This window comes from Anolis sagrei, chromosome 3, assembly GCF_037176765.1.
Source record: "Anolis sagrei isolate rAnoSag1 chromosome 3, rAnoSag1.mat, whole genome shotgun sequence".
NCBI classification, from domain to species: Eukaryota; Metazoa; Chordata; class Lepidosauria; order Squamata; family Dactyloidae; genus Anolis; species Anolis sagrei.
Window position 1 is genome coordinate 198,005,052 of NC_090023.1, and position 27,446 is coordinate 198,032,497.

Here is a 27,446-nt window from a genome sequence, read left to right on the forward strand (position 1 = left end):
GGAAGTGGAAGAAGACAACAGAATAGGAAGGACAAGAGACCTCTTCCAGAAAATTAGAAACATTGGAGGTAAATTTCAGGCAAAAATTGGTATGATAAGAAACAAAGATGGCAGGGACCTAACAGAAGCCGAAGAGATCAAGAGAAGGTGGCGAGACTATACAGAAGATCTGTATAGGAAGGATAACAATATCGAGGATAGCTTTGACAGTGTGGTGAATGAATTAGAACCAGACATCCTGAGGAGTGAGGTTGAATGGGCCTTAAGAAGCATTGCTAACAACAAGGCAGCAGGAGACGACGGGATCCCAGCTGAACTGTTTAAAATCTTAAAAGATGATGCTGTCAAGGTGATGCATGCCATTTGCCAGCAAATATGGAAAACACAAGAATGGCCATCAGACTGGAAAAAATCAACTTATATCCCCATACCAAAAAAGGGAAATGCGAAAGACTGCTCAAACTTCCGTACAGTGGCCCTTATTTCTCATGCCAGTAAGGTAATGCTCAAGATCCTGCAAGGAAGACTCCAGCAATACATGGAGCGAGAGTTGCCAGATGTTCAAGCTGGGTTTAGAAAAGGCAGAGGAACGAGAGACCAGATTGCCAATATCCGCTGGATAATGGAGAAAGGCAGGGAGTTTCAGAAAAACATCTACTTCTGCTTCATTGACTATTCTAAAGCCTTTGACTGTGTGGATCATAATAAATTGTGGCAAGTTCTTGGTGGGATGGGCATACCAAGCCACCTTGTCTCTCTCCTGAGGAATCTGTACAAGGACCAAGTAGCAACAGTTAGAACTGACCACGGAACAACAGACTGGTTCAAGATTGGGAAAGGCGTACGGCAAGGCTGCATACTCTCACCCAACCTTTTTAACTTGTATGCAGAACACATCATGCGATGTGCGGGGCTGGATGAATGCAAAGCTGGGGTGAAAATTGCTGGAAGAAACATTAACAACCTCAGATATGCAGATGACACCACCCTGATGGCCGAAAGCGAGGAGGAGCTGAGGAGCCTTCTAATCAAGGTGAAAGAAGAAAGCGCAAAAGCCGGGTTGCAGCTAAACGTCAAAAAAACCAAGATTATGGCAACGAGAATGATTGACAACTGGAAAATAGAGGGAGAAACCGTGGAGGCCGTGACAGACTTTGTATTTCTAGGTGCAAAGATTACTGCAGATGCAGACTGTAGCCAGGAAATCAGAAGACGCTTACTTCTTGGGAGGAGAGCAATGTCCAGTCTCGATAAAATAGTGAAGAGTAGAGACATCAGACTGGCAACAAAGATCCGCCTAGTCAAAGCCATGGTATTCCCTGTAGTCACCTACGGATGTGAGAGCTGGACCTTAGGGAAGGCTGAGCGAAGGAAGATCGATACTTTTGAGCTGTGGTGTTGGAGGAAAGTTCTGAGAGTGCCTTGGACTGCGAGAAGATCCAACCAGTCCATCCTCCAGGAAATAAAGCCCGACTGCTCACTGGAGGGAAAGATACTAGAGACAAAGTTGAAGTACTTTGGCCACATCATGAGGAGACAGGAAAGCCTAGAGAAGACAATTATGCTGGGGAAAGTGGAAGGCAAAAGGAAGAGGGGCCGACCAAGGGCAAGATGGATGGATGGCATCCTTGAAGTGACTGGACTGACCTTGAGGGAGCTGGGGGTGGTAACGGCCGACAGGGAGCTCTGGCGTAGGCTGGTCCATGAGGTCACGAAGAGTCGGAGACGACTGAACGAATGAACAACAACAACAATCAACGAGCATTCTGAACTCAATCAACGATGGAATTGAACCAAACTTGGCACACAGAATTCCCATGGCCAACAGAAAATACTGGACGGGTTTGGTGGGCATTGACCTTGAGTTTGGGAGTTGTAGTTCACCTACATCCAGAGAGCACTGTGGACTGTGGAGCTGGACCAAACTTGGCACGAATATTCCATATGCCCAAATATGAACACAGATGGAGTTTGGGGGAAATAGACCTTGACATTTGGGAGTTGTAGTTACTGGGATTTATAGTTCACCTACAATCAAAGAGCATTCTGAGCCCCACCAACAGAATTGGGGTAAACTTGGGATGGCTAGTAGTAAATATAATTGTCCAGCACCCTCCACAAACTGGGGTATTTGGAGACCAAAGTCTAGGAAGAATGAATAACTATTGTATTTTGATGAGACAGAAGGGGAGACCTCAATCTCTGGCCCTCCAGGCTGTTAGGAATTGTGGGAGTAGGAGGGCCTAAGTTTGCCCAGGCCTGCTTTAGAGAGTGTCTCTCTCTCCAGGTCCGGATTGGCTGGAAACAGGGGGAGGGGAAAAGAACGGGCCAAAGCCATCAATGAGTGACAGAGCCCGGGGAGCAGGCAGCCAATAGGAAGCCACGCCGGCTGGGGAAGGGCTTGCTGACGCGCTGAGGCTGGCGTGAAAGGAGGAGGCGGGGCCAACGGGGCGCCAATGGGGGTAAGGGGCGGGGCTTGTTGTCAATAGGGTTGTGACGTGGCTGGGCTGTCTTTTTTTTAGCGGGGCGCTCGCGGCTGAGGGAGAAGAGGAAGGGGGCTCCACACAGGTAAGATGGCGGAGGAGGGGGATTTAGGGATTGGGTGACAGTCTTGGAGCGGGATTCCTTTCTCTTCCGGGGGATGCCCAGGAAAGGCCCGGGCAGGGAAAGGCTTTGAATGGGCCCTCTGAGAGTGCCATAGAGGGTGCCTCCACCTTGTAGGAGTCATTCACCCTTCCTGTCTTTTGCTCAAGGCCGTGGAACCCTGGGAGTTGTAGTTTGGTCTTTGGCAGAGAAGGCCTTGACTCATTGCAAGCCCATAGCACTGTAACAATGGTGTATCTATATCACTTTTGATCAGAAATCAAAACCCAAGCATCCCTTCAATACTGTGCATAGCCTCTCTCACACAATGACATTAGTGCTCCTGATCCTATAATTTATCTGGGAAATTTCTGTATCGCCTTTCTCCAACTGACTCAACAGCATAGAAGCATACGATATAAAATAGACCATTACAATTAACCCAAATAGGTTACATAGTCCTTCTTAGTAGGTTTTTTTTTTGTCATGTCAGGAGCGACTTGAGAAACTGCAAGTCGCTTCTGGTGTGAGAGAATTGGCCGCCTGCAAGGATGTTGCCCAAGGGATGCCCAGATGATTTGATGTTTTTATCATCCTTGTGGGAGGCTTTTCTCATGTCCCCGCTCAGGGAGCTGGAGCTGACAGAGGGAGCTCATCCGTCTCTCTCTGGATTCGAACTTGCGACCTGTCGGTCTTCAGTCCTGCCGGCACAGGGGTTTAACTCAGAGAGCCACCGGGGGCTCCTAGTGTTGGCCAATGTAATGGAAATATTACATCTTATTACTGCGCATTAGTATATTTCCCTTAGAATTTAATGCACAATTGAATCTAATATGTACCTAAATTTGAAACCTTGAAACCCACTGCGCCACTAGGGGCTCCTTCTTAGTAGGTAAAAGTAAAGGTTTCCCCTTGACATTACATTTAGTTGGGTCCGACTCAGGAGGGTGGTGCTCATCTCCATTTCTAAACCGAAGAACCAGCGTTGTCCACAGACACCTCCAAGGTCATGTGGCTGGCATGACTGCATGGAGCGCAGTTGCCTTCCTACAGAAGCGGTATTTATTATTTATTTATTTAAAACTTTTATGTCCTGATCTTCTCACCTCCGTAGAGGGACTCAGACCGGCTTACAGCAAGGATTCAATGCTACTAATACAAGTTAAAACATCATACAACAATACAAGATTAAAATGCATATAGATAGAATACATATATACCAAATCGCCAAGGTAAAATCATGTTCAACTCAGTCCGCATATGTGGTCACTCACTTTGGTCTGTAAACAGTCTCAGCCATTATTCTGGGAATGCTTCGTTCCATAACCAGGATTTCACTAGCCTCCTGAAGGACAAGAGGGAGGGGACAGATCTATTGATCTACTCATATTTGCATGTTTTTGAACTGCTAGGTTGGCAGAATCTGGGGCTAACAGCAGGAGCTCACCCCACTCTCTGGATTTCAATCTCCAACCTTTCGGTCAGCAAGTTCAGCAGTTCCGTGGTTCAACCCGCTGCACCACCGGGTTCTCCCCTTCTTAGTAGGATGTTAAAATTATAATTAAATAATTAAAAACACTCTAAAATTCCCTCAGCTCTAGCTACCACAGCCAGTAGTGATAGGCATGATGAGAGTTGTAGTTCATCAAAATCTGGAATACTGTGGCCAATTCTGGGCACAACAATTGAAGGGAGATGTTGACAAGCTGTAATGTATCTAGAGGATGGCAACTAAAATGATCAAGGGCCTGGAAAATAAGTCCTATAAGGAGCAGCTTAAAGAGCTAGGCATGTTTAGCCTGTAGAAGAGAAGGCTGAGAGATGACATGATGGCCATGTATCAATATGTGAGGGGAAGTCATAGGGAGGAAGGAGCAAGCTTGTTTTCTGCTGCCTTGGAGACTAGGACACGGAACAATGGCTTCAAACTACAGGAAAGGAGATTCCACCTGAACATTGGGAATAGCTTCCTAACTGCAAGAACTATTCAGCAGTGGAACTCTCTGCCCCGGAGTGTGGTGGAGGCTACTTTTTTGGAGCTGTCAGGGGTGCTTTGAATGCGATTTTCCTGCTTCTTGGCAGGGGGTTGGACTGGATGTCCCACGAGGTCTCTTCCAACTCTGTGATTCTATGATCTTAAGGGCTACTGGTTATCCAGTTCTGCAGGAATGTACATCTGGGGATGCTTTAGGTCCCTTCCACACAGCAGCATAAAATCTACATTGAATAATGATGATGATTATGATAAAAAATCTCCATACATACCCTACAGAGGGACCCAAAGCGGCTTCCAACATGTTAAATATCATGCAAAGTAGCAGCAATTAAACACACATATAAAACACATTGAACTGGGTTATATGGCAGTGTGGACTCAGCTCAAAGCAGATATTGTGGATTATCTGCCTTGATATTCTGGGTTATATGACTGTGTGGAAGGACCCTTAGAAAGGTTTCCACAGTGTTGCTGCCTTCTGTAATCTGTGAAGCCTTGTGGTCTTAAAGCAGGTAAGGCCTTTCAGATGTTGGACAGCAAGTTTTACTGCCCACAATGACTGATGAGAGTTGCAGTCCAGGAGCCTCTGGAGTTGTGCTTCTCAGGGCCCTTCCACACAGCCATATAACCCAGAATATCAAGGCAGAAGATTCCATATATTCCAGTTCAAAAGTAGAAAATGTGGGATCACCACTTTTGAGTAGCACTGCTTTGGAAGGCCTGATTCTTTCCCTATGACAAAACCTTGATTGCTGTTTATTTCTCTCTGTCTGTCTTTATAGAGCCATAGAGGGCACCTCTTCACTGTAGAATGATTGCAGTTTGGCATCACTTTCATGGCCAAGGCTCAGTGCTATGCAGTCATGAGACTTGTAGTTCGATGAGGCCCCAGCCCTCTTTGGCCAAGAAGACTAAAGACTTTGTCAAACTACAACTCCCATGATTCCATAGTGTAGTGCTATAGTAGTGTCAGAGGGTATTAATCCTACAGTGTAGACACAATTAAAGTTTCAGGGAAAAGTCCCTGATTCCAAGAGTTGGTGCAGTATGGCAACTGGTTGTTTTCCTGCTCATCTGTGGTAACCCACTGGGTGACCTTCCGCAAGTCACAGTCTCTCAGCGTCAGGGGCCTTTCCACACAGCCTTATATCCCAGAATATCAAGGCAGAAAATCCCACAATATCTGTTTTGAACAGGGTTATCAGAATCCACCCTGCCATATATTCCAGTTCAAAGCAGGTAATGTGGAATTTTATTCATTTGTGTGGAAGGGGCCTCAGAGAAAGGCAAAGACAAATCTGCTTTAAACAATTCTTGCCAAGGAAGCCCTCTGGAAGAGCCATCATAAAATTGCTGTAAGTCAGAAATGACTTGAAGATGCAGAACAACTTGACTTCACATGCTTCCCTTTGAAGCAAAACAAGTGATTATGACCAACTCTTGCCGAAAAAACCCTGTGACATGTCCTTAATGTCGTCATAGGTCAGAAATGACTTGAAGGTGCATAACAGGTTTTCCTAAGGAAAATAAAACACAGAGTGGAAATGGACATTGGTTTTCAAAAATCAACTTGTCTGATAGGAATGTTGCTGCCAGTGATACATATTTTTGTCCTACTGGGGCTGCTTGCCGAGCAAGGTTTTTGTGGGTTTGTGAAACATTTCAAAACTTGCGAAACTTGTTGACAAAGCAAAGGGGAGAGGATTATATACAGTTTGTGCTGCACCTCTTTTGTACTGACTCCTTTGTACTGACTCCATTCCTTCAGCCTAGTATTTCTGAGCCTGACTGAACCAAACTTATTTTTCCTGCTATTATGTGAGCCTAGTTTTACATTTTTCCACATCCCTCTTCAATATTATTATCACATTTCTCCACCGTGGAAACTAGCTGTATGTCTGTGTTTACTACTGTGATATGTTTGAAAATCTGGTTCTGAAATTCAAGGGTTAAGTTTGAAAAATAAAATTTGAGGAAGCTCTTCATTGGGTAGATCTACTTCTACAGGAAGCGCCTTCACAACCTCCAGATTAAGAACGTTGTTGAAAAAAAAGTATAGGTGTGTATATATATTTTAAAATCTGTTGTATGCGTAGCGAATCAAATCAGTGTTTTCTGAAGAATGAATTTCATGCTGGTGCATTCTGTTCAGTCATTCTCAATTATTGTTGCTAAATAGACCAGGATCTCACTATTTGGAATTAGAGTCTTGTGGTTAGAGTTACATTTATAATACCAAAACATCCATTCAATTTTAATAAACTATATCACAGTATCTATTTCTACTAACATGTTTTCTTTGAGGGGTGTGTTTGTGGGCCTGTCCTGTGGAGTCCTATCACATGGAGTATTTCCATCTGATGCAACTTCGAGTGATGCAATTTCAAGTCTGGGTGTTTTCCAAATCTTAATGGGCTGCAGTATTTGTTCTTCTTTTGTGAAATCCCTAAATGTCATATCAGAGCTATGTTAGCAATGTGATTATTAAAAGGAATAGCTGTTTGCTTTTTTCTGAGGATTTTTATAATTGCATAAGTTCTTAGTATGTTGGTTTTGTAGGGCATTAACAGCATAGTCCTCCATGCTGTGGCCAATCTCACCACAATCTCTCTCTTATGAGCCTTATTCTCAAGATTTCTGCCTGAAATAACTTAGAAAGATTTTCCAAAACAAGTTGTTGTTTTCTTGAAATAGTTTCTGTTTTATGGTGATCCCAAGGTGAAGCTGTCCTTGCCAAGATTTATTTTACAATTGCCTTCCTTTGATATTGGGAGAGCGTGATCCTGGCTGATATTCTGGAATATATTACTCTGAACTAAGTGATATTATTTGAACCCTGGGATGCATCTGTACTGTAGAATGATTGCAGTTTAACACCATTTGAACTGTCATGGCTCAGTGCTTTTTTCCTGCTTCTTGGCAGGAGGTTGGATTGGATGGCCCATGAGGTCTCTTCCAACTCTGATTCTGTGAATCCTGAGATTTGTAGTTTGGTGAGGCACTAGTTCTCTTTGGTAGAGAAAGTTAAAGACCTTGTAAAACTACAACTCCCATAATTCCATAGCATTTAGCTATAGCTGTGTATGTGATGTAGAGACACTCCTGGTCTCCAACAATCCTTATTGGCTCATTTCCAAAATTTTCTTGAATTAGAACAGAATTAAAGGCTTTGGTGAACTTTCCGTATAGGTACAGGCAGTAATGAAAAGCTTGAAATGTCAAGTCAGAGGAAAGATATAGAAATAAATGCTTTGCTTGCACTTATTAATCTGTCATGTCTTTAGTGCTGTAAGATCCCACACATTGCAAACAAGGTCAGGTTTAACAGAAGCCTTGCAGGCAACAATTTGGCTGCAAGAAATGAAAATGGTATGGCGCATAACCTACTTGGGAAAAAAACTGGTCTTGTCCAGTGGCAGGAGAGATAATTAAGAATCTTGTAGCATACCCTTTCCACAACAAGATATTTACGGTATTTTGATGTTCAATATCTCAACCAAATATTTGTGAACATGCATCAGGGCATAACCTTTAACTGCCTTTGGGATGAATTGACTAGGTGCTACTACAGTTGCCAATAGCTTGTAAGTATTAAGTAACACTATGGAGAATTTGTAACCTTTCTGCTCTCTGCAAAGAAGGATGATGATTAAAAGGGCTGGAGGAGGCAACAAAATTTCTTGTCACTCCCCAACACCTTGACAGGGCAGGTATGGTCCAAAGCACCTGGAAAACAAGGAATTCTGAGTTGTATTATAGCACATTTGTTCATTTTAAAACCTATTTGTACTAAAGCTTTGAAACATTTTGTATGAAAAAAGTGTGCTGTTATATTATTCCCACCCATTCACACAAGACATTCTTTAACATCTTTTCAGTTTTCCTTCAATATGAGAACATTGGAAATATGTGGCATTATTTTTATAATTGCATACATACCAGTTTAATACACATTGAAACAAATAAAAATAATGACCAGCTGCTTTTAAATGTTGTTTATCTCCAGTTCAAAGCTGTCCTTCTCCAGTTGTTTTGCAGACACTAGTCTCTTTCTTAGCCATCCAGGTACATAGCTAGTTCAGGGAACCTCCATAACTATCAAAGGATTTATATAGCATTTAACTCCCTGCTCTACCCTTCAAGGAATTTCCCTCCAAATTAAACTAATTTCAAACAATTTAAATCAAATGTACCCATTTTGAAAACAACACAGAGAAATAGAACAATTAAAATAGCCAAGATTAAAGAAATTTAAAATCACAGGCTTGGTAGTCTAATTTCCAAACCTAAAATTTATTTGAAGGGTAAAACAATATATTCCAGTTCTTTTCTGTAAAAAATAAATCATTTGACGGTGTGATAATATAAATATTAAAACTGGTTGGAGGGGACTGCAAAATGGCTATAGTTATAGCGTGAGTTCTCAACAGAGAACCCTGAATGTATATATTGGTCAGCTTTTGAAACTGCAGAAACCATTAGCATGCACACATGTACACCTACAGGTTAATGAAACAGTAGACAGTGATACTGAAAGTTAATGCTGCGGATTAGTCATTGGGTTGTAGTGGTCTTAACGACAGGTTTTGCATTGTAATTCGGGTTAATTTTTCTTTCAAAGCTCCATATATGGAAACTTGCAGCCAGGTTCAGCAGCTTGGAAAAGTATTCTAATAAGATGTTAGCAGAAACAGAATGTTAGGAATCCAAATAACTAAACTTTTCTGTTTTCCCAGGGGTTTCCCTACTTTGTAAATTCACACATATGAATGTACGTTTCAGTAATATATCCTATAGGTGTAGAAATTTCCGTATTGGAGCACTGAGCTGTATTTTAACTGATTTTTATTACATCAGTAGTTCCTCCAGATGGTAGAATGGCTTTCCCTGGGTTTCAAATATACAAAACAGGAATATATATTGTAGTTTTACAGGGTCTTTTGCCTTCACTGCTAAAGAGTGCTGGGCCTCCCCAAACTACAACTCTCATGATTTCATAGTACTAAACCATAGCAGTTTAAGAGTCAAACTGCATTACTTCTACAGTGCAGATGCATCCATAAATTGGAATGTGGGGTGGAGTGGGATTGCATTGATCTTAACAATCTGAAAAGAAATGGGGATGTAATGGAACGGATTTGGGATAACAAAGTAGAACAAATTGCCCTTTTCCAAGCCGCTGAACTTGGCCATATGTTTGATTGACACACTTCTATTTGACTGAGTGCATCTTTGTCACTCCCTGGTTTGTAAATATGCCTCTTTATAAATCTGTCAATTTATTGTGCAGTTTCTCCACTTCTGTATCTGATGATATCTCTATAAAGATATATTTCTGTTATTAGTGAATATGAATTTGTACATTAGTTTTCGTATGCCAGACTGAGGTTTGGAATGGAATCCCCAATTTTGGTTCTCTCGCAGTGGTTCCCAACCTTTGTCCAAAACACCTACAGGTGTTTTGGACTTCAGCTCCCACAGTTCCTAAGAGCTGGTAAGCTGGCTGGGATTTCTTGGAGTTGAAGTCCAAAACACCTGGAGGCCCAAAGGTTGGGAACCACTGTCGGTGACCTTTATTTTCAAGCTAACATTTGGAAAATTCAGATTGAGCTTGTTTGGAGATTCTAGAAGGGGAAAATTGTTGTCTGTCTCCTGTATAAAGAAGGAGCTGTATCCTGCGGCCCCATCTACACTGCCATATAATACACTTTGAAACTGCATTATATGATCAGTGTAGACATATAATGCAGTTTCAAACTACCGTACATTATATGGCAGTGTAGATGGAGCTTGTGTTAGAATTTTCTTTCTTAACACTATACAAGGATCCTGGTTGTATTAATCACAAGAAGCCTGTTGAAAATACATACTGCACATATCAACTGTTTTTCTAGATTTCTGTTTATAAATGTTAAGGATTTTGTAGTCTGAGTTTACCGAAATTTCTATGTCTCTAAAGGTCTCTTGGTTGGTTTCTAACTTGTTTTTGATGTGAACTTTTCTGTTTTCAGAAGTACACTGTAATCATGTTTTCCAAATTGGCTCATCCCCAATCACTTGCTGTTCTCTGCCGGGGTGTTCATGCTTCTGTGACTTCAGCCACATCAGTTGCAACAAAGAAAACAATCCAAGGATGTTCGTCACCCGAATATATATATGAGCGAGAGGCCAAGTATGGTGCGCATAATTACCACCCTCTTCCAGTTGCACTCGAAAAAGGAAAAGGTATTTATTTTTAAACTATCTGATCTGTTTGAAGGCAGTAGTGTTTTTAAAGCCATGTTGTGCACTATATTATTTAATTCAACCACAATCCATCCAGTGATGAATCCACTCTCACTACCATAGGGATATTTCTTTGAAAAAATAAAATTAAAAAATGGAATACTACGGCTGCTGGACGTCTTCTCTCTCTGCTCAATCTTGTTTGTTCAGTAGAAAGAGACAGCTGAGTCTCCAAACATCTATAGTATTCACTTGCCTTTTATCCAGACGAGAAACATAGCTGAATTTCTGGTTACTCCCCTTTTTCCTATATGAGAGGAAAGAAGAACTCATATGTGATACTAGTGTGGCAAGTGGAGAAATGAGTGGGAGGTAGGAGCTGACAGGTAGCCGTTTGTAGTGTTAATATTTCTTTCTTTTCATGTTTGTCTGGCTGAGATGTCTGTAAGAATAGAAACCAGATACTTCCCTCATAAAAGTCTTGAGGCTTACCATCTCAGTTTTGCTGTCTATTACAAGTCATGGGATGTGGCTTCAAAAGTCTTATTTTTGGTCATCAGTGATGGCTTACCCACAGGCCACTTTTATTGTTTCGGAATTAAAGGGCTGTGCTCTTCTCCAGAGTGACCTGGTTATAGGCCTAGGCACAATTGTCTTTTTGTAATCCCCCCCCCCCCCCCAAGGTGGAATAAAGAGCTGCAGAATGCCAGCAAAAGATGCATTTTCCCCCACATCGGCTTTGTGCAATCTGTCTGCTTTTCCTCCTATTGGCTTCTTAGGGAGTGCCAATTGGGATGCCCAAGTTCATAGAAGTTCTTCTTCCAAATAGAGGTATGCAGATCAGGAAAACCCTGTTTTTGGTGCCTGGTTTTCTGCTGCACCCTGTCCCCCATTTTGTTTTTAGGAAACTTCCCAAATTCAGGAGGGATTTCTGTTTCCGTGTCAAAAATATTTGGTCCATAGGTGCTAATGGGAAAATTTTAGAGGGTTGTTTTGTTGTCATTTTGAGGCCTATCCACATGAAACCTGACTCATTTACAACTGCAAGGCTGTCAAGTTTCAGAGCATTTCAGCAATCCACTATATTTTGGGACATTTTAAAAGTTTTTACCATAACATTTTTTTTTTAAAAAAAAAACCTACAAAAGGGGGTTTGGGGTATTGAAGTCCCCAGCGCACGTCACAAGAGGGGAGGAGAATGGACACAGTCAACCAGGTCTTTGATTGGCTGAGAAAGAAAGAAAGAAAGAAACTGAGAAACACACAGAGAGAAAAACTTCGGAAACTTCGGAAAGAGTAGCGTGCTCCTCAGCCCCATTAGCCGAAAAGATACAGCTGCTCTGATCCATTTCGGCTTGTTTTCATTAATTCATCAGATGAGTCCTCTGAATCGCCGGAAACCAGAGCACCAAAATGAAACTGGGACACCCCTACTTCCTAACTTGTATGTTCATGTGCTCATTTCTCCTAGTTTGCTTCCATAAGAATCAAGGGGATGAAGAAGATTATCTTATGGGGTGGGTAAGACATGATAATGCTCATTCTGTGAGGTAGCCATTATTGTAAATTCCTTGTTCCCCTCTGGTTATGATCCAGAGACCGGCTAGAATAGAAATAAACAACCTTGGAGGCTGGGTGACAATGAGTTTTGCCTTTTACAGACGCCACTGTGGGCTCTATCCTTTCTGTCACTAAAATTCAGTGTGGAATTGATCACACCCCTTTTAAAACAAGTTTTTTTCTGGTTGTTTACGTTGCTCTTTATTGTTTGCTGCCCAAATTCAGCACTATGTTTTGCTGCCAAAAATGAATAGTTTGGCTTTTGAAGAAGGTTGGTGGGCATGGGAAACAGGCAGCCTGTATCAGTATACCTAGTTAAGCATTGTTTTGTTTGTATGATCAGAACATAGGCTTGTATAATTAATAAGATACATAGCAGAGGCCTACAAAGGTGTTCTGTATGTTTGCTGGCCTTTTTGTTACTGATGGGGCGTGATGCAATTTTGTAAGAGTTGTGAGGAGCAGCCCACAGCTGCAACTTGCTGAAACAGATCTGTGACTCTTACTCTATTTCTGGCTAACAGAGTATCACTTAGCATTTAGGACCAGCTCAGTGGGGATGATATCAATTCCTTTAAATCCTGGAAAGTTCTGAGTGTGTAAAAGGTCAATTTTCCCTTGGGGTTGCAAAGGAGAGAGAATTGAATCACACAGTCTGATTCCTGTGGCTTGTAAAAATACTATTCTTCTATGTTGGCTTTGCTCTTTTCCACCTTTGTCAAACACTCTAAAAAAAACAAACACCCTAACAACAAGGACAGACTGATTAGGCTAGGAAAACATAGTATCTGTCCTGAGAAATGCACTTCATCCATTAATGTACTGCCAGCCCACTAGGTTTCTGAGCTGATACAAATGTTGGGTATGAAATAAACATTGAAGACAGTGCAGTGCTAATGTGTCTCCTCATTACATATGTTTTGAAGAGGTATGATTGCTCTGTGGGGAGCAATCTAAACTCAAAATTTGTGCTACATGACATGGTATGCAACTAGGCTTCCTCCTTCTTTCTTGCCCATTTACCTTTCTTCATAAGGCCATTCAACATGCACAGAAAAGTTTATTTACAGCATCGCTTGAACAAATATGTGTGTTCACTACTTTTCGCACTTACACATATATACAGAAGGGAGCTGAATCAAAGGCCTCTTCTACACTGCCATATAAAATCCAGATTATCTGCTTTGAACTGGATTATATGGCAGTGTAGACTCATATAATCCAGTTCAAACCAGATAATGCAGATTATCTGCTTTGATAATCTGTATTATACCGTATCTCTTTTTGCAGTTGTGTGCTAGCATTTCTTTGTTGCTATCATGAGGAGAACAGTGATGCTTACACGTTCATTCTTTACAATGGAAAACAAAAAGCCTTGGCCAAGGACTATTATCGTAAAAGCTATTATACATTGGAGCAAGAGTAAGTGGGTAGAAAATCGACAGTGATAGAACAAGAGATGTTAAGTCATTTGAGTCTAGACAAGATGTTGGATAAGTAGGTTTGCATGTTAAAATGACCTGCTTCTGCTCAAATGAGCCATTGAGAAGGAAATATTAGTATCTGGCCAATATGGCTGTTCATAATTGATTCTCAACTGATTGACAAATACAGTTGGGAAAGGTGGAGGTTCACGGGTGGGAACGGGGAAAAGGCGGGACTGGGGAAATAATACTTGTATTTTGATTGTGGAATATTGAAGATTGTATGTTTCTGTGTGTGTATGTGTGTGTATATATATCTCACAATAAAAATTAATTTAATAAAATAAAGAAAAAAGAAGAATTGTCATGGAAGACAACACACTTTCCTTTTTGCCTATTTCTGTTGTAAAAGCTTGGGCCTTCCTTGTTATGTCTTGATGTTAAGGAGCTTTCCAGCATTTGGGTCCTAGCTGTTTGCCAAACTAGACTTGTCTCTGAAGTTTTATTGCGCTCAGCAAGCTTCAGCAAATCTAATATTTAATCTAATTAGAAGCTTAAAGAGTGTCAAAGTCTAACTGTGTTCTTGCTACTATGTAACCTCATAATGCAAGATTAAAGCTTGGAGCGAAGTGCCTGGAAATCTTTGCAGGCCAACTTCTTTATTGGTTTATAGCTGCAAATTAATAGCTTTGTAAAGCAATATTACCTTTGCGAACATGTGTTTGACAGGTAGTAAGTATACCAAAGTAATGTATAACCATATCAAGTGCTTCCTTTAGGGCAAGTAAACAGTTTGTTCACCTTGGCATCTTGCAGCCTGGTGAAACCTGTCATGTTTGGCAGGAAGGAAGGGAGGCAGCTATGTAGCCTTCTGTTCACCTTGGAAATTTGAATGTAATCTGTCTTCTTTTGGCTCCACCCCACTGACCTAAAGAAGGCTTCATCACTTTAGTATGTGAGTTTATCCACAAGTTTATCCTTGTTTCTTACGAGTATATTCTTGTAAAAGACATAGCTGTGTTGAAATGAATCAGCATGCAAAGGGATCATAGATGTATGTTTACAAAAGTTAGTTTCAAATATGCTGTAAGATCCCTTTGCACACAAGTTTATTCTTGTTTTTACCTTAGGGTAGATTGAACAGAAATTGCTAGTGCGGCATCAGTAGAAAACTTGCTCATCACATCAGGGGAAGCTTAATTGTCAACTTAGGGTTACTGAACCTCTATAAAGCTGTCTGAAAATTGAAGAAATCTGAATTATGTCCCAATGATTAAAATTTTTGAAAGCAGCCATTCTATGTGGAACACTTTGTTGTTGTTGTTGTTGTGTGCCTTCAAATAATTTCCAGTTTAGGTTCAACTTAGGTTTGCTGCATCACAAGGTTTTCCTGACAAGATTTATTCAGAGTTTTGCCATTTGAGAGGATGAGATAATGTAACTTGCCCTAAATCACCCACTGAGTTTCCGTGGCTGAGCAGGGATCTAAACTTCGGTTTCCAGAATCATCAACCAGCATGTAGACCATGACACCATGCACGTCTCTGTATGGAAAAGTTGCTTTGCAGAAATGTATTTGGCCAAAGTCTATCCTGTACTTTATATCTCTGCACAGCTTGAATACCCCTGTGGCTTTAATTCGCTAATAATAATAATAATAATAATAATAATAATAATAATAATAATCTTTTTTGTTTATGTACAGGATGTGTCCTGCTGGTATTTCCCTAGTACCTTAACTTTTGTTTTTATGTTTTCTTCCAGGTGTCTATGTGTGGGACGTCGAAGGCAAAAGGTACTTTGACTTTTTAAGTGCTTACAGTGCTGTCAATCAAGGGCATTGTCATCCAAAGATTATAGCTGCCCTGAAGTCCCAGAGTGAAAAACTTACCCTTACCTCAAGAGCATTTTACAACGATGTGCTTGGTGAATATGAAGAGTACATCACTAAAATGTTCAAATACAACAAAGTGCTTCCAATGAACACAGGTAAAACCCCTTGTCCTTCAAAAATTATGTATGTTTGTGTTACTTAAGTGGAATGTGATAACAGACAGTTATGGATTTTTGAAGTCTGAACGTGCTTGACATTTGATGGGCACAAAAGTCTGTGACTGTCTTGAGCTTGCTATGAGAGGTTGCTGTCATTAATTAGACCTCACCCTCTGAGGAAGCTTGCCATAGATGCAGGCGAAACGTCAGGAGAAATGCCTCTAGAACATGGCCATATAGCCCGAAAAACCCACAAGAACTGTACAATTATTGTTCCTGGGTTATAAATGTCATTTCCTAATTGGTTTTATCATAAAAACATGGAAAAGGTTTATTAAACTGCAAAAACCTTTGTTTTTGCAGGATATCCTGCAGCAAATTTTGCTATAGTTTTTCAACAAATATCTCATAGAGTCTCGACCAATTTAACATAGTTTGTGGCAGCCACAAAAATGAAGTTTCTGAAGTATAATAACTACTGTCAAACTAAGTACCACACAATTAAACAGGAAATAACATTTTCAAACCAGGAACAGACATTTTTTTCAATTTTTGTTACATAGTGTAATATGAGTGTAGCACTTATATATTACAAATATTTCATGTGTCATTGGCACAGTGTTCCCATTGGAGAAAAGTTATAGAAGTGGGAGGAGAAATAGTAATGGTTTCTCTTTTTTTTTTCACCATCCTGAGGAACCAAAGTAACATCCCCCAATACCTTTCCTGTGGTATCCACTAGGAGTGTTTTTGCCCTGCTTTTGTACCTCTCGGGTAGGCAATGACATGGCTTCTGACTGTAATCTCCATCTCTAAACTCCTTTCTATTGTATGTACTTTTTTGTCTTAGGTGTGGAGGCTGGAGAAACAGCATGTAAGCTGGCTCGTAAATGGGCTTATACAGTGAAGGGAATTCCAAAATATAAAGCAAAGATCCTTTTTGCAGGTATGTCTGAACTTCAGTACTGCAAGAACTGAATCTAATTTTGGCTGTGTGTGTACATTTGTAAACATTAAACATGAAGGTTTCCTGTATCGAATTTCTTTATCTTTTTCATGCTAGCTGGCAACTTCTGGGGAAGAACGCTCTCTGCTATCTCAAGTTCTACAGATCCTTCAAGCTATGATGGGTTTGGACCATTTATGCCAGGTTTTGAAGTTATTCCGTACAATGACTTGCCAGCTCTTGAGGTACTTCACCATTTCCCATTCTGTAAACCCACATTCCTTTTTAAAAAAAATCTGTGTACTTTTTGTTTTCTTTTACTCTTTTAGGGTCTGATTGAAGAACAGCATGAAAACGTGGTTAATACATGATAGCAGTGCCATTAGATTTGCGGAAATGACAACTGAACTAAGTCCAAAGAAGCCATTGTGTATTGTGATTTCTGTAGATAAATCTGCTTATATTAAACCTTTAGGCTTTTGAGAACTACTGTATATACCTGAGTATAAGCCAAGTTTTTTAGTCCCCTTGTTAGTCTGACAAAGCCCACCTTGGCTTATACTCGAGTGAGGGTCCTGGTGGGAAGGTGTGGGGTGAAAGAACCCCTTCTTTAAGCCCCATGCCTTCCCACCAAGACCCTCATCTTCTCAAAGCAACCCAGCATTCCACAGTCTACTCCTAATCTGCATTGAACTTTCCTTCCTCCTCCTCCTCTTTAAGGGGGAAACTTGCAACTGAAGGAAAGGAGGGAGTGCATTAGGGGGTGCATTAGGAGATAAGGGAAAGGAATAAAAAAAGAGAGGGAAACAACACTCTAGATGCAACTAGAATAATATAATAATAAAAGGATTTTAAAAAATAACATTTAAAATATAAAGACATTTTAAATATAAAGTACAAAAATAAAAAGTACATATCCATCATACTGCGGAGGGTGGCGGGGGGGGGGGGTAGGAAGGAGTAGCTACCATTGCCCTGGCAACCGTGGCCCGCTGCTCTCAGGTAATGGCAAGGGTGTGCACACCAGTGACAGCAGCAGCAGTCTCTTCTTGCCACACGTGTCCCTCTTCTTGCCCCACACGCGAGCACCTCCCTCCCTCCTCCGGTGAGGATGAGAGAGGTGCGTGCGCGGCAAGAAGAGGGACATGAGAGGTGTACGCATGCTCATGCCATTACTCGAGAGTGGCAGGCCAGGGTTGCCAGGGCCCCTTGCAGTATGATGGGGTATGATGGGCTTTTTACTTTATTTTTTTACTTTATATTTAAAGTGTCTTTTGGGTGAATTTTAATATAATTGTTTCATTTTTTTAAAAAAAATCCTTGTATTATATATTGAAGCACAATATAAAATACAATACAATAAAATAAAACACATACGCATATAGAAACATCAACACAGACTCAATGAAACTGAGGTCATCAGCCAAGCTGCTGTAAACATGGCCAAGCTGTAAATAATAAGTGCAAATAGCAGCAGTGGAGAGAGGGCAAGGATAAAGTAATATATACTGTAGCATTGTTCCCTTGATATGCTTTCCAAGACTTCTGGATCCAGTAACAGAGTCGCCCACAAATAAAAGGGAAGACAATCTAACCAAGCTCCTTTTTGTGTTTTCTGGCTTGACAGTGTTAGAGTTTCCTTTCTGTTATGCCCAAGCAAATTCATATTTTAACGTAGTAGGAGCATATGCTTGTGGTGATGGATTAATAAAATAACCCTATAGCAGTTTACAATCAGAATGATTATCACATGAGATCAGTTTAAGCAGGCAGGTATAGACGTTGGTGCCCTACACTTCCTCCAAGGTAATGCAGCAGTGGTGAAAGAAGGCAGATAAATTCTGCTGGTTCTGAGTGGCCAACTTTTCTTCTTTGTCCTTCCTTCATGGCCACTTTACCTTTGGCATTTTTTCTTTAGCTGCCATTGCTGGTCTTGTCGCACTCATATAGGGCACTGATGGGTTCACAACCATTGTGGAAATAATATCTCTCCATTATTATGTTCAGTAATTTTTTTTCTCTGCTTCTCCTTTAGCGTGCACTTCAGGATCCAAATGTAGCAGCTTTCATGGTGGAACCCATTCAGGGTGAAGCTGGTGTGATTGTTCCTGATAAAGGTTATTTAACAGGCGTGCGAGAACTTTGCACAAAGCACAATGTGAGTCACTGCAACAAAATGAGAATAATTAAGCACCACAGAATGCTCCAGTCTTCTACTTAATGAATATAGTTTATTTTAGTCCAAATGTTTACAATCCTCATATATTTCAAAATGCATAGATCTTTATTGGCTTTCTTAAATGTGCTTTATTCCCCTTATGTGTGTTACTAGTATATAATATATACAGTAGAGTCTCGCTTATCCAACCTTCGCTCATCCAACATTCTGTATTATCCAATGGAGTCTGCCTCCTGCCTGGATCCACAACAGTTTCAATATATAGGTTCTTTGATTTCCCAAAGGAACATCACTAAGGCCTGTGGGATTTTTGGAGAAATCAATATTATTTTTTTCTTTTCACTAGTGATGTCAGTTTTGCTTTGGAAGAGCACTTTTCTGAAATCTGAGCCATTGCTCAAGCCTTGCTACCTTATCAGTCTTATGTCTGTCTTGAGTAGACAGTAAAATCACTGTATTATGCTCTGTGTACCCCTTAAATTTGGACTTTATCCCACTTTTGGCCAACTACTCTTTATTTCCTCAGCCTGTCAATAGGGTTACTTTGAGATAACAACTCTGTTTACCTTTTGGTACAACAGTGGTAAAGCTTGTCTTGTGGAATTTTTATAATACGCCCTCTCCTTGGACTTTAGGATACACTAAAGGCCAGATAAATATAAACACAGGCTAGTGATGTGACCAAGAGTCTTCTGTGACCAGATTTCCATTTGCATTTGAGTTGCTCTTCTTTGGCATTTTGGGAAGAGGAAATGGTGACTGTCCTGTGCATTTGAGCCAAAGGATTTACAGCAGCTTCAGGGAATGGACATTCTCAGCCACTGAGGAGTCACCTCTCTAATATTGCTTGTCATGGATACAGCTGTAGACTCCAAGCTTATCAAAGTGTGCAGATGTTATGCAATCCTGCTAAGTTTAAGTAGCCCTTAAACTCTGGAGTTTGTTTATTTAAAATGTATATTTAATGTCTGCAAGAATGGGAATGCTGGGGCAAAGTTACTATATAAATGAGGTATTTCTCTTTGAATTTAATGTTATATATTCATCCTTTTGAAAACAAAACAGGTTCTTTTTATTGCGGATGAAATTCAGACTGGTTTAGCTAGGACTGGAAAAATGCTGGCTGTTGATCATGAAAACGTTAGACCAGATCTCATCTTACTTGGCAAAGCCCTGTCTGGAGGTGTCTATCCTGTAAGTATGGGTTCTTTTTGAAGAACTGAGTTTGAATTTCCTTCTGCAGTTTTTATCTAATTAAGAACTGGCCCAAAGAAAGAGCTATTCATTGAGTGAAATCATTCAGGGCCCTTCCAGACAGGCCCTATATCCTAGAATCTAATCCCAGGTTTCTATTTATCCCAGATTATCTGGCAGTGCAGACACACATAATCCAGTTTAAAGCAGAAAACCTGGGATCAAATCCTGGTATATAGGGCCTTTCTGGAAGGGCCCTCGGAGTTATATTCCAGCATCATTCTCTTATGGCATGGCAGGGCTTCAATAAATCGTTCCCTTTTTAGTAAAAAAAAAAAAAAAAAAAAATCAATGTAGGAAGGAATCCAACACAATACTATCTCTAAAGAGTGTTGCTTAGTGTTCCTGTATCCTTGGCAGGACTGTTATATTCTTTAGGAGAATATTTATAAAGTTTTCCATGCAGCCTTTTAGACATTAACTCTGGCCTGCAGTCATTTTTCTGTGTCATAATGTTTTTAATGTAGGAACAGCCCTGAAACCAAAAGGATGCCCTATGACAAATCTTGTAAGAATCCCAAGAGAAATAACATGTTCTGTTATTGCCTATGTAAATATGGTAAAAAGTTCCTGTGGACTAAATAACTATAGAGAACATAGTGCAGACTGCAAGGACCCTTCCACACAGCCATATAACCCAGAATATCAAGGCAGAAAATTCCATAATATCTGCTTTGAACTGGGCTATCTGAGGGGCCTTCCACACAGCCCTATATTCTAGAATATCAAGGCAGATAATCCCACAATATTTGCTTTTAATTGGGTTATCTTAGTCCACACTGCCATATATTCTATTGTTTTATTCAACTGTGTGGAAGGAGCATGAGTTTCCTTGTATTTGTAACCAAATTTAACATGACTTTAATATATATTTTACTAGAAATATTCTGCTTACGACAGGGATAAGAAACCTGTGGCCCTTCAGAGGTTACTGATCCACAGTTCCTATTATTCCTGACCAGTAGCTGTGCTAGTTGGGACTGATGGGAATTGGAGTCCAGCAACATCTGTAAAGTAAGAAGTTATTCAGCCTTGAATTATGTAGAATAACTATGAACCCTGATTTCATTTATCTGGGAAAGTTGATGTGCTATATTTTAGGATGGATCTACACTGCCCTATATCACAAGATCTGATTCCAGTTTATCTGGAATTGGATTATATTAGTCTAAACTGCTAGATAATCTGGGAATAGCAGATAATCCTGGGGTATAGGGCAGTGTAGACCCAGACTCAGTTCTAGATTGAATTATGAGTTTTATAAACTAAATAGATTATAAGATACCAATCAACTGATACATATTTTGAGTGAATTTGTAGGTTGTTTTTGATCAGTGTATTCAGCATGATTTATGAATTTTAATTATATCCATTGGAAATTAATGATTGCCATCTAAAAGAAAAAATGTGTTTGGTATCATGAGGTTCACATTATCTTATGTGATGACACAACTGGCTTAGAACAGCTTTGAGGCAGAAAATAATCATGCTTCAGAATAGTCGGAATGTGATAGTCAGCATTTTGAAACTGTTTGCTCTGTGTAAGAAGTTTTAGAACAGTAAATACATACTAACTATAGTAAACAGTGCAACAACTAACACTGCAGTTGAATTCTCATTTTCTTAGGAATACATAAAGTAGAAGGCAATAGGACATACAAATAAGCTGTTTCGAATGGCTGCCTCAGGGTTGAATTGCTGCCTCAGGCTGCGTTGGTGGTCGGTCACAAAATATATGAATAACATATAGGTAACTTCTGTGATGTTTTACAGCAGTAAAATACCTTATTTTAAAGCTTGTTGTCTTATAGGTGTCTGCAGTGTTATGCGACGATGAAATCATGCTTAGCATAAAACCTGGTGAACATGGCTCTACATACGGAGGAAACCCATTGGCCTGTCGAGTGGCCATGGCCTCACTTGAGGTAGGCAAATTACTGGTTTTTAAAATGCAATGAACAGGTGGGATCCCATGAATTGAGTTTCTCAAGCTCCCTCAATCCTTCACCAAAAAAGGACCACTGTATACAATAATATCTGCAAAGCAAGATTCCCAACTAACCAATGAATACGTTATATTCCCCGAAATAATTGTTTCTTAAAATTCTTAATGCATTTTGAGAGCAGAACTCTCTCGAGGAGATTCTTCAAAAGCTTAAGCCTTCTTTCTTCCTTGCTTCCTCAAAGAGTCTGAGTAAGCCAAATAGTGGGGGAAGCAATATATTTCAGGGGAGCTCTATTAGTGTTTTCTGTATTTGAAAGTGGAAATAAGGATCTGATACTGATACTAGAAATCTTATACTGCTCCTGTTATGTGCCACAAGACTAAAAAAAAAAACCCTGGAAAATGTTAGAGAATCTGACAATAAATAATAGGTTAAACAGGATGTGGGCGATAGTATTGTAAAAGATAACCTATAAATTAAGATTAGTAAAAAGAGAATTCAAAGAACATCTATTTGATAGCTTTTGGAAAACATTTATTAGCTTTATGTATAAAAGCAATGACAAATTTAAACCACCATCCATGAAAGATTGTGGTTGAGCTAGTTTCCGGGCAGGTTGTCACCTATAAAGCCCTATACGCTTCGGGTCCAATGTATCTATGAATTGTCACAGGCTCTGAGATCTGCTGGGGAGGCCCTTGTCTTGGTCCACCATCATCCAAGGCAAGGTTGGTGGAGGCAAGAGAGAGGGCATTCACAGTGGTGGGTCCCCAGCTCTGGAATGCTCTCCCGAGAGAGATTAGGTTAACCCCCTCTCTCCAAACATTTCGGTCTAGCCTAGAAATATGGCTTTTTAAACGGGCCTTTGACCTTGAATATACTTCAGTGGTTGCATGTGAGGACTGATTGTTTACTCCAGCACTTTAATGTGTTAATTGAAGACAGCCAGTTTTATCCGCAGGCACTACTGCATTTTATACATTTTAAAATTTTCTTATGGGGTGTCATGTGCATTCGTTGTGTTTGCAGTTGACTTTTATGTTGTTATTGTTTTTATGCTTACATGTTGTTTGTTTTATGTGCGGCACTCTGGAGTGCTTTTGTGAGCTGCCCCGGGTCCCTTCGGGGAGGTGTTGGCGGGGTATAAATAAAGTTTATTTATTTTATTATTAGTAATAAACACATTACAATAATTATATGTAATTGATAAAATTAGAATAATGTAGAAGTCATAGAATTGACAGTGCTGTATTTTTATAATGATGTGTGAGCAATGGGAGGGTTGGGGTTATAGAAGGTGAGATCAGACATTTGTATTATGTTTAAATGTTTGGGAATTTTAAAATACTTAATAAAGAATTTAAACAAAGAAAGAAGTTGAATAGCCCCACCTTTTGAGGGACTGAGTTGCAGGGGATGAGAGAAACATCCATCTTCCTACTCTGCCAACAAGAGTATTTTTGGAGTTCATCTAATCACTAGCTACCACCAACACTGCAATACTTTTAACATATTGAAAATTTTTGAGGACTGTTTATTTTTCTAAGCTTGTCCTTTTTGTGAATTCTTGTAATGCAGTTGTTAAATAGATACTACTAAAGAACCATCTATCATCTTTTTACATTTGTTTGATTTCAGAACTGAATACAGTTTATAATCATGTACCTATGGACCCATATCTCTGGATTCACCTACTGAACTTGGGGAAAATGGTCTCTCCAGGAATTTGCTAGGTCCTCCTGGTGATTCTGTGGTATGCGTTCCCTGAATGTTACCATAGACTCACCCTAGAGGACCTGACACCTCTAGGAATTTCATTCTCCAGGATGACTCTATAATAATGCTTGCACTACAAGTCAATTAATTTAATGGCGTTTGGTTATATTCTCATCTTCAGGTAACTGTAGTCCGGCCCAGAATGTGTCTCTCATGGATACAGTGGTTTTACTATATTTATTTTCACGGTTATTCCGTGTTAACCCCAGTAATTTGGGGGGATTACCTGTATTTACTCGAGTCTAATTTGCCACCAAAACTAATGTGCACCTCAATTTTCAAAACCCTGAAACCAAAACCAGTATTTGCTGTCGAATATAATGTTCAGCAGCAAAACGTATGCTCTTTGTAATTTAGAACACCAAAACTTCCAGCAATGGAAAGGAAAACTTCGGTGTGCATCTATGCTGTAGAATGAATCCACTTTAACAGCCTTGGTTCAATGCAATGGAGTCACGAGGGGTGTAGTTTGACAAGGTCTTGAGCCTTCTCTATCAAAGGATGCTGATGCTTCAAACTACAAATCCTAGCATTGCATAGCATTGAGAAATGGCCATTAAATTAGGGGTGACGTCCCTCAAAATGGATCTCCAGCTGCTCCAGAATCAGCTGACTTTGGCTTAGCACTAAGATTAACGGATGACATGAGTCTAATGCGCCCCCTAATGTTGGCAAGGTAATTTAGCATTACATTCAAGTAAATAGCATATCTTCATTCTTGAATGAGATTGTTAGGGATGTTCTTGTAAGACACGTATACTATTTTCATTGACTACATATTGTTCATCCTTTTCTGCCTTATTCCCACCTGCGGCAGGTGATTGAAGAAGAAGAGCTGGTGAAAAATGCAGAAACCATGGGCAATTTATTAAGGAATGAGCTTATGAAGACACCATCAGATATTGTGACTAATGTCAGAGGGAAAGGATTACTAAATGCTATTGTTATTCGCGAAACTAAAGGTGAGGCTATATTTTTTATCTCGTTACAAGGCATTGGTGTGGTAACAAAGGCACATTTATAGTCTTGAGAGGAAATTCTTCCAATCGCATTCAATAGCACAGTATTCCATCTAGCCATAGCAGTGATATAATTTAATTGTATTTAAGATCAGTACCTTAACTTCTCCCAGGTTTGGATTAACAAACAATTGCTTGAAGGAACAGCTGGAAGCTTTGAATTTAACTGGGTTTCTGTTGATTTTTTCCAAAGAAATCTTTCTAGCCTCTTTTCTGTGTCCTTTGTCTGGCGTTAACAACTGGTAACACCTCTTGTTTAAGTTTCTTTTCTTCTTTAAACTGCAGACTTGGTTCCTTAATACTTTAAGCTTGTTTAAACTTATTTTCAACTTTTGGCTTTTTAAACTTTGACCTCTTAAACTGAATTTCCTTAACTTTAGACGTGAAAGACATTGCAGCTTCTAGAGCCCTTGGCACACTTAAATAGACCAACTGTGAAGGAGTTGCTAAGAAGGACTGCAATCTCCCCCTCTGGGGGGTTCCGTAAAGGGATGGTATAATTAAGGTTCCCTCCCACAGCAAACTATACAAAAGGGAACTGAACCCATTCTAACTAAGGGAACAACTGAGGCTTAGCAAAGAAAAAAATAAAAGCCTTTCTGGGGGCATGACAGAGACTCACGGTAGTTCACAATCCCACGCTTTTGTCATAGTTTAAAAATCGCAATACTAAAATGAGAGAAAAATGAAATAATCCAGTGTGGATGGATATGAAGTTAAAATTAAACTAAAATACAATATATACAATTAAAATTACATTTAAAACTGACCATCCTCCTAAAATCCCACCCACAACCTCATATAAAGATATACTGGCTGGGTGGGAGAGAGATGCTGCATGTTACATTCACCAGCAAATCCTTTTTTTGTTTCAAGGTTTTGAAATTTTAGATACATATTAGATTTGATGGTGCATTAAATTCTAAGGGGAATATAGTAGTGCACAGTAATAAGGTGTAATATTACCATTACACTGGCCAACACTGGTCTCAATTTTATTTATATATTTATTTACTCTATTTGTATCCCACTATTCTCTACCCCGAAGGAGACTCAAGGCGGCTTTACATATGGCAACTATTCAATGCCTTTGAATAACAAACAGTTAAAATATATTAAGTTAAAGATTTGAAATTAAAATTAAAGGCACATTAAAACATATAAAACATTACAATCATTATTAAAAAATCAAATGTTAGACCTATTTCTGGGTATATTTGACCTGCTGATTCCAGAAATAGCACCAGTATCCCCCCACCCAATCAGCTCTAGTATTAGAGATACAGAATATTTATTATACACCAGTTTTCATCTGCTAATCCATAAGAAATCATGATAACCATATCTAAGAAATTAATACTGATGTGGTCTGTCCAATGCAATTTTCTGACTCAGCGCCCCAAATGACTCCAGGAATAGGCCTAAAAATCAAGTCATCAAGATTTTCTTTTCGTGTCTGTTGGGCTGTGTTATAAACCAATATTGGCATGTACAACCTTGAAACAAAATAAGTCACAGATATTTTCAAATAGACCTTTGAAATATATTCCTTCAAGACGGTTTAGTATTAAAGATTTTGAACACATTCCTCTCTTTAATTAAAAATAAAACAGATTTGCAATATAGCTTTTGCATGCTTCATATTAAGATATAATTTATCTTGCTTATAAACCAGTTTTCTAATTGTTTGTACAATTTTAATGCTTTCCCCCTTCCCCAAGACTATGATGCCTGGAAGGTGTGTCTGCGACTCCGTGACAATGGACTCCTGGCCAAGCCGACTCATGGCGATATCATCCGCTTGGCTCCGCCTCTTGTGATCAAGGAGGACGAGATCAGAGAATGCATTGAAATTATCCACAAGACAATGCTGTCGTTCTGAATGTGCTCTGTTCAAAACGTGCTGCAAGAGGATTCCTAGTCCAACTCAGAAGAACCATGTTCTGGAGCCCTCTCTTTCCCAAGTCTGATATTTTTCCTCTTGCGGGATGAAAAAACTCAAGTCTTCGGATATCAAATAACCTCAACTTTTTTATCGACTGAAAACAAAGCAAATAATGGAATTGGATTGTCTGTATTGTCATTTTGGAAAATTGGTTAAGTCTTCAAATGAATTATGGATATGAACTCTTTATGGACGGCTCCTTACATTTCATCCAAAGTATAAATTATATATATCTCTGATGTACCAAATATTATCATCTTGAAGCTATTAAAATTATCTTTGGAAGCTTGTCTTTTCCTTTTTGGTGCTGAGTGGAGGAATGAAATCTTATTGTTGGTGCTGAAGACTTTATTCTGTCAGAAAGTCTTAACAATTACGAATGGTAGCATGTCCTATCCTTTTGAAAAGTGCCGATCCTTAAAAATTGATCAAATAGAATATCATACTGGTTTGTGTTTTTTTACTGTAACAAGCAGACACCTTTTGTATGCAGAGTTTTGGCATTGAATGGTGATTCTTCAAACAGCAATTATGATTGTGCCAAATTTGATGCCAGCTTTTAAACATTTCAATTGGAGTATAAACATTATTTTAATGCAAT

The 27,446-nt window shown here is 39.7% G+C and overlaps 1 protein-coding gene across 1 annotated transcript; it reads left to right on the forward strand.

Moving 5' to 3' along the window:
• Positions 1–2,472: 2,472 nt before the first annotated feature.
• Positions 2,473–27,130, forward strand: OAT (ornithine aminotransferase). Its single transcript, XM_067465795.1, has 10 exons — positions 2,473–2,568; positions 10,591–10,804; positions 15,553–15,777; positions 16,631–16,726; positions 16,844–16,971; positions 18,762–18,884; positions 19,971–20,099; positions 21,971–22,084; positions 24,699–24,843; positions 26,622–27,130. The coding sequence occupies exons 2-10, from the start codon at positions 10,606–10,608 to the stop codon at positions 26,780–26,782; spliced, it is 1,320 nt and encodes a 439-aa protein (XP_067321896.1). The 5' UTR covers positions 2,473–2,568; positions 10,591–10,605; the 3' UTR covers positions 26,783–27,130.
• Positions 27,131–27,446: the final 316 nt, after the last annotated feature.